At 34.8% G+C, this 14,016-nt stretch overlaps 1 protein-coding gene across 3 annotated transcripts in view; it reads left to right on the forward strand.

Moving 5' to 3' along the window:
* Sec31 (COPII coat complex component secretory 31) overlaps positions 1–14,016 on the forward strand; it is a 486,555-nt gene that overhangs the window by 402,055 nt on the left and 70,484 nt on the right. For all 3 annotated transcript variants that reach the window (XM_090403344.1, XM_090403343.1, XM_090403345.1), the window contains exons 19-20: positions 2,936–3,136; positions 5,583–5,799. In XM_090403344.1, coding sequence (XP_090259470.1) covers positions 2,936–3,136; positions 5,583–5,799 — 418 coding nt within the window. The remainder of the gene's footprint in view (positions 1–2,935; positions 3,137–5,582; positions 5,800–14,016) is intronic.

The raw sequence follows: 14,016 nt of genomic DNA on the forward strand, positions 1-14,016 counted from the left end.
AGGGAAATAAAACAGAGTGTTCCTGGCAAAATCTATGCAAGTATACTTGAGAAACGGTTGAGAAGAATTGTAGAAGAAAATCTTGGTGAAGAACAAGCTGGATTCAGGCCAAATAGAGGCTGTCAGGATCGGATCTTCATTTTACGACAAATAGTCAAGAAAGCATGGGAATATAACAAAGATCTGTATTTAAGTTTTGTCGATCTGGAAAAGGCATATGACAAGGTACCAAGAGAGAAGCTATTCATTACGCTACAGTTATATGGTGTCAATGGGGCATTATATCAAGCAATACTTAGTCTTTATTTGAGTTGTAAGTCAGCAGTTAGTATTGAAGGAAGTACAGGAAGATGGTTTAATGTTAAATCTGGTGTGAAAGTGGTATTAAACATGTTATCGAAATTGGAGATGTTAATGTCAGCTCTTTGCTTTATGCAGATGATGTTATACTTCTAAATAAATCTGCTACAAGTCTGCAAGATTCTCTGACTAAATTGAATAACTGTTGTAATAGATATGGTATGAAGGTCAGCATTAAAAAGTCAAAAACAATGAAAATAGGCATAATCATTGAAAATGTCAACTGTGTGATTAGAGAACCTGTGGAACAAAACATTTCATCTACTTAGGCACGATTTTTAGTGAAGATGGTAAATTAAATATAGAAATAGACAACAGAATCAACAAAGCTGATATGGTAGGAAGTCAATTGAATAAATTCATATGGAATAAGAGAGAAATTAGTTGGAACACTAAACTGTATACAAAACAGTGTTCAAACCAGTTTTAACTTATGGATCTGAGAGCTGGGTCAGAAGTAAAACATTTGTCCAAAGACTAGAGACCGCAGATATGAGAGTCCTGAGAAAGATTATAGGTGTGAACAGATGGCATCAATGGCAATATCATATTTAAAATGAGGATATTAGGAAAGAACTTGACATTATCAGCATCCAGGAATGCGTTAGCAGAGCTAATCTCAGGTGGTATGGTCACTTAAACAGAATGGGCGAGGAAAGGTTAGCAAAACAAGTGTTCTCTGCCAGGTTGGCAGAAAAACGACTCAGAGGAAGACCAAGATATAGGTGGATGGATATGGTACATAGTGCCGTAGACGATAGAAATACAAAGATCCGATAATGTTGGAGGCTTGACAAGTAACATACTGATTTGGAGGAAAATTTTAGATAGCAAGTTAGTAATGATGTAAATTTTTCATGTAGTACTATCATATTCTGTACACCCCTTGACGGTAGGGTACATGGCAGGAAATTGATGATGATGATGACGACTTAAAAAAGTGTCTTACTGGCATCCCAAAAACACACACACACACACAAAAAAAAAAAGCTCGAACCCTTTGGTTCTCATCTCTCCTGCCCTCCGATATGCAGTTCCAAAAATCTATAAACCCAATTTCCCGCAAGGCCTATATAAGCTTTGACATAACCTCACTTTACCAATGTTCCCTTGAATGACACTTAACCCACTTAAAAAGGAAAAGGCGATCAACAATAGTTTACCCTTCCTAGATAGCTTGGTGACACACCTTCAGAATGGTAACCTTTCCTTCACTGAATACAAAAAACCCACTCGCACAGGCAAATACATTCATAAACTTTCCCACCACCACCACTGTTGACAGTATGGCATCATTAAAACTCCTACCAATAGAGTTCACAATATCTATTCCAATGAAACCTCTTTCAACAGAAATCAACCATATACACACCACCTGCTTATTCAATTGCTATAGTTCATATAGAATTTTTTTTTTAAATATTAATCCTCCTGGGTACATCCAAAAAAATAGAACCTCCCGAGTACTTCTAATCCACTGAAAACTTGCTACCCTTATCTGTTTCTCTAAAGATCAGCTCCCTCCTCTCTTAATGCTGGAATATATAAAGTACTATGTTCCTGCATTAAAATAGGCATACTCTGGACAGACAGGAAGATCAGCCACCATCTAGATGAACATAAAACATACATTTGCAATCGTGACTATGGTCAAGCTGGTCTGGATACCAACTCACAGGATCATCTGGAAAAATGTGCTTCATCACAATAAATTTAAAAAAGAAAGTCTGTTTTTGGAATATGCAGGAGCACTCAGAAATTAACCAGATTTAAATAATTATTGATGCAAGAAACTTTTCAAAATTTGGGAAACATTAATTCTCAGAGATCTCAATTTACAATCTAGGCTGCTTACAAATGCCCAGAGAGGGTACCTTACCTAGATAGAACGTTAGGGTCAGATCCATGTGTATCATTTAGTACACTGTTGCCTTTATGTGTATGTTACAAGGGTGCTTTTGTACTCCCTGAAAATATTGGAAGCATTAAAATAGTTTTTAATCCTTTCTTAGTGCTGTTAACACTCTATTAAACATCTAACATGATGTCCTCCCAGCACTTAAGCCCATACAGATTCTAATCTTTCATATCTTCTGGTTTACGTACAGTCTTCACTCCTGGAAGATTGCTTTTATTGTGTTTGTCTAGCATGCTCCTAATCATAGGATTATCAAAAATTACTGTTAACATTTTTTTGTGTTTCTGCTTTCTTGTACATTCCTCTTCTTAATGAGTTTCTTTATTATCTTTGCTGCTATTTACAAAGTGCTTTTCTAGCTCTCTCCTTTTGAGAGCTAGAAAAGCATCGAATACTTATTTTTATCTTTCATGTGACCTTTCCACAGATACTTTTAGCTCATTGCCATCTTGATTGTCATCACCTCTATTCATGTTGTATCTCAATGAAATACATCTCATTCCCCCCACCATCTGAAATTTAAGCTTTCATTTAAATTTGCCTCTCATTTATTTAAAATTTATATTTTTAAATTTAATTTTCAATTTTTTTCTCTACATATTGGATTGACCTAATTCTAAATATTTATTGTAATTTTTCCCTTATAATATTATTTAGCTTTCACTTGCTATCCTTAGAGATAGAATCTACAGAGCTTTAGGTCATCCTTCTCCAAACTTTCCATTTCCTTGCATAGATGTTAAAGGATCTTTGCCAGTTCAAGCATCCCAGCAGCAGCAGCAGCCAATTGTTCATCAATCAAAACCACATCTTATTTCTTCAGTTGCACCTCAGCAGCAGCAACAGCCATTATCACAGGTAAATATTTTAGGGAGCCTACACTGGCAAAATCAGTCTCCATATAAGCTGAAAAGAATTACTTCATAAACAAATGAAATTCAATTTTTTTTATTATTATAATTTTTTGTGACCAATTACATGTGCATCTTGTATATATATATATATAATTTGCTCAGTTAAATAAGTAGATTTGTAATTCCAGTAAAAAAATATTTTTTTCTATTGGTATCTTATGTCAGTTAGGTACAACTAAATGTGTATTTCCTACAGATGGAAACAACTTAGAGCAAAGAGAGAGAGAAAGAGAACAAAGCATTTGAAGTGTGTGTGTGTGTGTGTGTGTGTGTGTGTGTGTGTGTGTGTGTGTGTGTGTGTGTGTGTGTGTGTGTGAGGATTTAGATGATGAACCATTAAAAGTGTGTTTTAATGGTTCATCATCTACTCATTTACTCTTATCCTTAAATTCTACCTTCGGTATTTTCTTCTTATGCCAAAGATCTCTAGAAATTTATTATTTATTTTTGATTGCACCACTAAAGTTCTTCTAATGACATAAGAAGATATTCATATCCCCAGTAGATTCTAATTAATCAGTTGCTGCCATTGCTTACGTTTGGAATCGCCGAAATTTATATAGTTTCTATATTCGGCATGAAACTCTTTGAGTTTCTTATTCGGCTAAGAAACAATATTTGATGTAATATCCTTTTAACTTAAGTTATGTCGCCGAATTGAAGCCTTTGGCTCTTCATATAATTAGTAATAAACAGACATATTTAATGATTAATTGAATAATTGTTCACAATACATAAAATCAGGGAAGATCGCCCTCAAAAACCTCAGTTTCAATCATGCAATCAATTATATCATTCAAGGAATCCTCTCATAATAGCTCACTTAATTCTCAACAATCTAATTTTACGTCACAAACAACAAGTAATAACTTTTACATACAAATATTATGGATGCATACAATTAAAAATTCCAATTTCAATTATGCACCTAATATAACTTTCAAAGTAATCTCTCATAACCACTTAGTTAAATATTAATAATCACATCAGCAGAATTCTTAATTCCGAGCTTAATCAATCTTATGACATAAATAACAGGTAAACACATTAATATAGAATTATCGTGAATACATATAGTTATCAATTCAATCACTTAGCTCAAATTGCCTTTTGGGAAATTAACTGCGTTCAGTTTCACATCCATTTACAGTTACACACATCCACTAGCATTATTCACACATAAGTTATCATTGCCTTATTCTAAATATCTTATCAGTTCACTAGGAGATTCTCTTACATCACAAAAATTAAACGAATAGACAGACACACATGGGTTTCTTCTTGTCTTGTGTATACTTTCCTTTTTCTGCTTGATTCGGCATTTCAAGTTTCCCTCTCCATTCCGTGTTTTGGAATTCTTCCTTCAGAATCACAGAACACAGAGTCGTCTTGTCAACTGGCAGGATACAAGGAGAGATTTTCCGTGAAGAACTACGGAGGTCTGGGGCATGCGCAGACTTGATAGAGCGGCAGAGCTTTAGGACCAACTCAACTAGGTTTCTCCTTATTTTGATCACCTCCGGATATGTGAACTGGAGCGGCTCTCGGTGGACGGACCTCGTCTTCCTCCCTCTGACTAACGACCCCTCTCGATCTCGAACTCACGTGATCACGATTGCCCAAGATGAAAAAAAGAGTGTGCAGTCTCTTAGAAGCCATGCCTTATATCCACCTGTACCCCCTGAACCTTGGGTTAAGTTTTTGGAACCCCTTATGTTCCCACGCAAAGCTTGCATGTAGTTACAAGAACCCCGGACAACATTTCGTGATTCATGATTCTCGAACTTTCGTCGACTTCCTTATTTCCTTTTCATGTCCTTAATCCGATTTTGTGGCCCTCGGAACTTCCTTTTGATTTATGCTTCCCCTTTCTGTACTGACCTTGAAGGTCACCTGAGATTGAACTGGTAAACAACTATTAAAGAATCTACCGATTTCAAGGTGTTGCCTTTGGCTTCAACAATTCTACTTCTTTTGCTTAAACAATGAGCGAGTTAATTCAGTTTGGGCTTATCATACTCTTTATAATATTTTAACATAACGAAAATAGAAATATTTGTACATGGTTTTTATTTTTAGGATATGTTCCTTCTGTAAAAAATCGATGTATTAGAAAAAAATACAATTTGTGCAACATCGAATTTTTACAGTAGTCCATAAATTGGACGAGAATAAAATGTTCCAATCTATTGTAAACTATGTTTACTTTGTATAGCAGTATATAAGACATTTCAAAATATGTTTAATAGTAGCTGATCCTAAATAGAATTTACTGCTTGTAAACTGATAACAATTTAGCATATATATGTTGTTTAAATGTTATTCTTTGTATAGATGAACTTAATGAGGAATATACATAAAATGCAGTTTGGTTTTTAAAACTGTTATAGTTACCATCACAAGTTTCACCCTATGGCTGTGTTCCATCAGCACCAGTGTCTGGTTACAATTTTCCTGTTCCAAGCATTCCTCAGTATCAGACCCCAGTGGTACAACCGCCACCACCACCACCACCTACACCAGGTCAACCAGCAACTCCTGCTGCCATAGTTCCCCCTGTTGCTCCACCTCCAACTGACCATATTCCTATAGGTGGGCCTGGAAAAGGTAGCAAACAAATAATTAAATTTGATATATATAAAATATAAATTAAAAGGTAGCAAACAAATAATTAAATTTGATATATATAAAATATAAATTAAAAATCTTTCAAAAATATTTCTTTATTGAAATTTTTTTGATTTTTTTTCCCCCTTGAATTTTTATTAATTTTATTAAATACTAGAAAAGAAACATTTTTGTTATCACTGTAACTGGCATGTTGAACAAGCATGCAAATTTTGTAAAAATTGCCTATTGATGTGCTTATATCATTAATTTACTGCTTAATTAATAGCAGATATAGGTACAGTTGGATGAGACTACAAGTCATGATTTAGATTTGTTTGTTTTAAGCAATCCCAAGTCCTTCCTGTTACTGACTGTGCCCTAGAGGCATCTATAGTACATTCAAATAGTGTAGTGTTGGAAAAACCCAACTTCAAATCTCATCAAGGGCCTAGATCTTTTTAGCTGAAGATTAGTCAGTCACAGAAATTCCTTCTTCATTTATCAGAATTCTAATGTGAGCCAGCTAATACCTTATTCTTGATATTAATTCTAAGTAGTCACAAAGATGTTACAGCATTTGTTTTTCAGGTGCAAAGAACCAGGTTCACATTTCTTCTAGGATATGAAGAATGGCTTTTCAATTAAAGGTGAATTTCTAGTCTCATATGGAGGTTGCTTGGTTTTCCTGCTGGAAACTGGTTTTTAATTGTGCAAAACAGGCACACTAGCTGGCAAACCTGCAGTTAAGAGATATAATGCACTAGTTTCATACCTAAACAAACTAGTAATAGTTTTAATTAGGATGATGCTTAAAATGTAAATGTTGTTTGTGTTTTGATGTCCTTTAATTCTGTAATATAGGGATCAGCTTTAGTAAGCATAAATTTGTTTCTGACATACTCATATATTTTAATTTGGAAACATTATTTCCTTGATTCCAGTATTTTACAATTTTCGTTTTTCTTTGTAGATGAAAATTCACTTGGGTTGTAGAGCATCATTACAGCGTTTGTTCAAATGAAAGCCTCGTATGGAGTGGTAGATCGTTCTCCAAAACAGACAGATCGGCTGAAGAATGCATACAGTTGCCAGTAGCAGCAGACTATGCATCGGGATTAAAACTAAGTTTTTTGGCTGTGACAGGCCACTGAACTTAATATACTACAAGAAGGGGAAAGAATACTAACTCTGCAACCCTTAATTGGCAAGAACATTGAAACATTATGCACTAATAAATTTCAGCAAACAAAAAATGAATCATATGGTGTTGAATTTGAAAAATGATCATTGAAGATAATGCTTAATGGTGGATGATAGTGAACTGATTTCTGGATTGGTTATTATAAGAGATTGTTGGGGAACATGAACACAAATGGATAGTCTTATTGTGATCTACCCCTGCTAGATTTTTCATTTCACTAAAACAAAACATAGGGTGCTTAAGGATCAAAGCTGTATAACTGAGAGGAGACCTCCACATAGCCTTTAAAGGAATGCGAAGAACCGACCAGGGCTTCTGGCCTAATGTCCAATCCTCACCTTCTCATGGTGCACCCTGTTGGGTATCTACCTGGATACTGAACAAACGAGGATGGGCTGGCAATTTGGGATTTAGCTGACCAAATTGTATTCTTATTGGTTAAACCAAAATTTCAAATGATGGTACAACATAGCTTGGGCGTTGCCCAGTTAAACAAGGCCCCCATTGTTTTCTCCAGGGAACCAGGGCAAACAGCGAAAAGTCAGCTACTGGAACAATTCTGAAAACACATCCCATCTCAACATCACCAGAGTTAAGGATCAGTACTATCAAACTAAATGGCAAAGAAATGGAGCTAGCTGAGGAATTAGATAAGTACCAGATCGACATAATAGGGGTGACTGAAATAAAAAAGACAAAAACTAGTGATCTTGTTGAGCAATAAATACAAAATGTTATATTCAGGCAATGACAATCAAGGAAAAGAAGGGGTAGCCATAATCTCATTATGGACTGTAGCCATAATGAGACTTATTTGTGCCTATGGTCTCACAGAAGGCTTTACTAAGGTAGAAGTGGGGGGATTTTTTGAGGCTCTTGAGAAAGCTACTGACACAATGAAAAAGGAAAAGTTGGTCCTTGTTGAGGATCTAAATAGCAGAGTAGGAAGTGATTGTCAAACATACAAAAATATTTTGGGAAAATTTGGAGAAAAGAGCAAAGCTAATAATAATGGCAAATACCTGTTGGATTTCTGCTCAGGACATGGACTGGTTATTACTAACACCATTTTCCAACATAAAAATGTGCACAAATTCACATGGAGAGAAGAGGCAAGGAATAAGAAAAGTTTCATTGACTATGTTATTGTTGATTGTGTTATTTTCTCCCTTGTGCAGGACACCAGAGTGTACAGAGGATTTGAAATTGGAAGCGATCACTATTTAGTTTTGAGCAGGATAAAATTGAATTTCATATTGAAAATAATGACATGTAAGAAATTTTTAAAGTGAATAAAAGTTGGGCAGCTCTCAGATGTGAACTGTAGACTAAAATACACAAAGATTATTGAAGAAAAAATGAAAGACTTGGAGAACAAGAACCAAACCTTAGAGATTCACTGGCAAACCTTGAAGAAAACCCTGATTGATTCAGCCAGAGAGGCATGTGGTGAGGTTGTCTGCAAGGATAGAAAAATCAGAACTCCATGGTGGACACAAGAAGTTAAAGAGGCAGTGAAAGAAAAGAAGAAAGCATATCAAAAGTTCCTGGCAAATAAGTCAGCTTGTGCTCTTAGAGAATACAGAGACAAATGTAAGAAAGCTAAACACTGTGTAAAACTAGCCAAACAAAAGTCATGGAAGGACTTTGGCAAGAACATAGAAAATAAATATCAAGAAGGTGGTAAGATATTCTGGAGGTTGTTGAAGAAGCTTAAAAATGGAGGAAAGAGTGCTGTAAAAGGAGTTAGAGAGATAATAAAGGTGACATGAAAACTGGCGGAAAAGATATTCTTGAAGTATGGAGTAATTACTTCGAAAAAATGCTAAATGAAACAGGCAGTGATAGCACAGTGGTAAAAAACACTCAGCAGGCATACAGCCAGGAATACATATCCATAGTTGAAATAGGAAAAGCCATCAAAGATTTGAAATATGGAAAGGCAGCAGGAGTAGATGATATTCGACCAGAAATGCTGAAGTATGGTGGTATAAAAGTCTTACAGTGTCTGCACTGCATAGTTCAGAAGGCTTGGACAGAGGGACGAATTCCTGATGACTGGAATAGCGCTCTAATAGTACCAATATATAAAAAGGGAAATAAAACTGAATGTGAGAATTACACAGGTATTTCCCTACTCAGTGTTCCTGGCAAGATCTATGCAAGTATACTTGAGAAACGGTTGAGAAGAATTGTGGAAGAAAAGCTTGGTGAAGAACAAGCTGATTCAGGCCAAACAGTGGCTGTCAGGATCAGATCTTCACTTTACGACAAATAGTTGAGAAAGCATGGGAATATAACAAATATCTGTATTTAAGTTTTGTCGATCTGGAAAAGGCATACGACAAGGTGCCAAGAGAGAAGCTATTGAATACGCTACAGTTATATGGTGTCAGTGGGTCATCATATCAAGCAATACTTAGTCTTTATTTGAGTTTAAGTCAGCGGTTAGAATTGAAGGAAGTACAGGAAGATGGTTTAATGTTAAATCTGGTGTGAGACAAGAATGTACATTATCCCCTCTGTTATTCATTATCTATATGGATCACATTATGAAGGAAAGTAGTATTAAACATGATTATCAGAATTGGAGATTTTAATGTCAGCTCTTTGCTTTATGCGGAAGATGTTATACTTCTAAATAAATCTGCTACAAGTTTGCAAGGTTCCCTGACTAAATTGAATAACTGTTGTAATAGATATTGTATGAAGATCAGCAATAAAAAGACAAAGACAATGAAAATAGGTAGAATCGTTGAAAATGTCAATTGTGTTTTGAACAGAGAACCTGTGGAACAAGTAAAACATTTCACCTACTTAGGCACGAATTTTAGTGAAGATCGTAAATTAAATATAGAAATAGACAACAGAATCAACAAAGCTTGTATGGTAGGAAATCAATTGAATAAAATCATATGGAATAAGAGAGAAATTAGTTGGAACACTAAATTATCTGTATACAAGACAGTGTTCAAACCAATTTTAACTTATGAATCTGAGAGCTGGATCAGAAGTAAAACACTTGACCAAAGACTAGAGACTGCAGATATGAGAGTCCTGAGAAAGATTAGAGGCATGAACAGATGGCAGCTATGGCAATATCATATTAAAAACGAGGATATTAGGAAAGAACTTGACATTGTCAGCATCCAGGAATGTGTTAGCAGTGCTAATCTCAGGTAGTATGGTCATTTAAACAGAATGGGCGAGGAAAGATTAGCAAAACATGTGTTTTCTGCCAAGTTGACAGGAAAATGACCCGGTTGAAGATCAAGATATAGGTTGATTGATTCGGTACAAAGTGCTTTAGACAATAGAAATATAAGATCTGATAATTTTGGAGTCTTGACAAGTAACAGACTGATTTGGAGGAAAATTGGAGATAGGAAGTTAGTAGTGATGTAAATTGTTTTTGTAGTACTATCATATCCTGTACACCCTCTTGAGGGTACATGTAAGGAATTTGATGATAATATAAGCTCTTCTTTTCTTTCAAAAGGATTTGTACAGAGTTGAATGCAATTGCATCTATATATTGGTTTTGCAGGAATGTGTGTATTCATTGATGTATGGTTTAAAAAGGAAATTTTATTCTGAATAAAAGTTGTCATCTATTCGCATCATATCCACACATAGTCTATATGTCTGTGAATTGCATGTATTTCTTAGCCAGTTGTTTTACAGGACAAAAAAAAAAACAAAACAATAAACCCAAGTTGCTGGGAGTGTTGGTGGTGGGGGGGGGGACTACTACTTCAGTATAGTGATTGGCTAACCTGCCTTAATTTTGAAAAGCCTTATAAAGGTTCTTTATATTAGGTGGGATTTGAACTCAGGTCTATACTTTTCAACCAAAGCGCACTGTTTTTCGCTAGATTAGTATTTTTTGTTAAACCTTAAACTTCAAAACTGTTTCATGAGTTTCAAATACTGCGTTTTAAATTTAATGTTACAAGAGCTTGAAGGATGATGACTTCTGGCCGAGAATCTGAGTGGCCTGTCTCCTTACTGTTTATCTTCAGTTAAGTTGAGCATGGTCACAGTGGTTATATCTCATTTTGAAGCGAATTATTTTAGTACTGACTTCAAGCATCATACATTTTATCACTTAGAGATATACAGAAAAAAAGGGGGGGGGGAGCGTTTTAGCATTGAAGATTCGTCAATTGTCATGTATTGTGATAAGTAGGAAAATAATTTAGAAACAATGAGCTTTGGAATCTTGTTTTTATTTTAATATTTAGTATATAAAATTTTAAAAAGTATATGCTTCACATAAAATCTTTAAGCATTAAAAATGATTTGAGAATTACTAATAATATTAATATATCAAAAATAATTAATTTATAAGAATATAAAGTTTTATACAAACAGTAGTGCATTCCAAGACAGAAGATTCAACATGCTCTTGGTTTCTCTCTCACCACACCCATCCTTATATGGTGCTCCCTAGTTTATCATCAAGAGAATAGTTCTCTTTCTGCTATATGCATCAATAAATAACCATACCTAATTTCAAATGTTGAACATAAGGTATGAAGTGGTTTAAAATAAATTTTTAATGTAAAAACTTCATACATGTGACCTTTAATAAAAGACGATGAAAAAAAAAAAATTTTTGACATCAAATTAGAAATCAAATTCTTTCTTAGGAATATTTTCAGTGCTGTATTATTTGCTCGTAGGTAACTGCCTGTGCTACTCTGCTTTTCTTTCACTAGTGTGTAATTATAAACATTTTACATGTAATAATAAGTATTAAATTATCATAAATTTCTTGATATGTATCCTCGAGGAGCATACAGGCTACTATGACAGTACTGCGTGATTAGGTTTACATTATTACAAAATCTCCTATCAACAATATTCCTCCAAATTAGTCTGTTATTTGTCTTGGTCTTCCTCTTGTTCTTTTACCTGCCATCTTGTCATTAAGCATCTGTTGTGCTAACCTTTCCTCTCCCATTCTGTTTAAGTGAATATACCATCTTAGATTAGTCCTGCTCACACACTCCTAAATGCCGGCAACGTCAAGTTCTCCATTGATGCCATCAGACTGTTAATCTTTCTGAGAACTCTCATATATGTGGTCTCTAATCTTTGATCATGTGCTTTATTTCTAACCCAACTCTCAGATCCATAACTTAAAATTGGTCTGAGCACTGTCTTTTACTGCTAGTTCAGTGTTTGGGCTAATTTCTCTCTTATTCCATATAAATATGTTCATCTGGTCCCCATCACAATTCTGTTGTATTCTTCCAAATTTAATGTGCCATCTTCACTAAATCTGTTACTAAATAGCTGAAATGTTTTACTTTTATCAAACTTAGCTCTCTACTTTATGCAAAGAGCTAAGTTTGATCAGGGTTAATGCCACTCTCTTTCATAATGCATCTGTAGATGATGAATAAGAATGGAGATAGTGTGCACTGTTGCTTTATACCTGATTTTACATCAGACCCATTTTCCTCTATTTCCTTCATTTCTGACTGTTGACTTTCAATTAAATATTGACTATGTATTGCTCTGTATAATGTTCCATTCTCCCCATATAATTGTAGTGTTTTGAAAAGCTTTAATCTGGACACCTTGTCATGGGCTTTTTCCAGATTTACAAAACTTAAGTACAGATCCTCGTATATTCTCATGACTTCTTGACTGTTTGTCATAAAGTGAAAATCTCTATATGACCTGATCTCAGCTTGTTGTTCTCTAAGTTTCTCTTCCACAATATTTCTCAGCCTCTTGAAGTATGCTTACATAAATCTTACCCGGAATACTTAATAGAGAAATTCCTCAGTAATTTTCACATTCAGCTTTATTTCCTTTTTATAGATGGGAACTATGAAAGTTCTGCTGAATTCATCTGGAATTTTTGACCTTCTGACCATGCCATCTTAAATTATGTAATACATCGACTATAAAACTTTTTATATCTCTATATTTGATTATTTCTGGAAAAAAAAAAATAAAAAGTTTGAAGATAGAAAAATTGCCAGGAATAGATGGAATAACTTCTGAACTACTGAGTCAGTGTGTGTGTGTATGGGGGGAAACCTGCCATAGATGATCTGTTCAAAATATTTAGAGATATATCGCAGCCAAATGATTGACTCACCTCTATTATGATTCCTTTTCCTTAAAAAGGGAATAGTGCAAAATGTAGCAATTATAGAACTATCAGTCATCCGAGCAAAATTTTTATAAAATCTTACTCTCTAAGATTGAGAAGAAAATGGAAAGTATACTTTCAGAGCATGAAGCAGGATTCTGTTAAAACAAGAGTACAATAGATCATTTATTTACATCTCAATGGAGAAAAATATATCTGTCAGTTCAGATTGGGAGGATGTGAAAGTGTCTCCGGACTTTGAGTAATCTTTTCTAGTCACTGTGGACTGCATATGAGGTGTTCTCAAATAAGCTCTAATGTCTTGAAACATATAGTGACAAATGGTAATAACTAGTTTTGCAACATATGCTAGTGGCTTCGTCTGAGTTAGGAAGAACAGAAAAATACACTAGCGGTAAACATGAACCATTACATAACTAAAACCGAATATATAGGAACTGTTACACAGAAGTAAAAAAAATCAAACGCACGGAAGCTAGTACAGGTCATTCATTGTTCAGTAGGTATGTATGGTAGTTGGCAGAAAAATTAGTCTGATGTGTGGAAAGATCTAATAAGTGACTTCCAGATATCACATAAAATCATTCCTTGGTTTCTGTTGAGTGTACCTTGTAAGTGGATAACCATCGTAGCCTGTTCGATGTTGCAGACACTGAATTTGTATTCTATGTAAGGCATGGAGCTGTCCCATTCGGTATTGTGGAGAGTATGGGCCTGAGCTGTCTTCTCTGTTATTAACATCTTCAGTATGCTCTTTGTGTCTAATTTCCAAACTTCTAGATGTTTGCCATATATAATAAAGGCCACGGAAAACACAACATGGAATATTCTAAATTCCAGGATGTTTGTTGAAAGGGTTGTGGTCCTTAGGTGAATGTAA

This window comes from Typopeltis vanoorti, chromosome 14 (assembly GCF_054136105.1).
Source record: "Typopeltis vanoorti isolate ZY-2024b chromosome 14, IOZ_Tvanoo_1.0, whole genome shotgun sequence".
In the NCBI taxonomy this organism is placed as follows: Eukaryota; Metazoa; Arthropoda; class Arachnida; order Uropygi; family Thelyphonidae; genus Typopeltis; species Typopeltis vanoorti.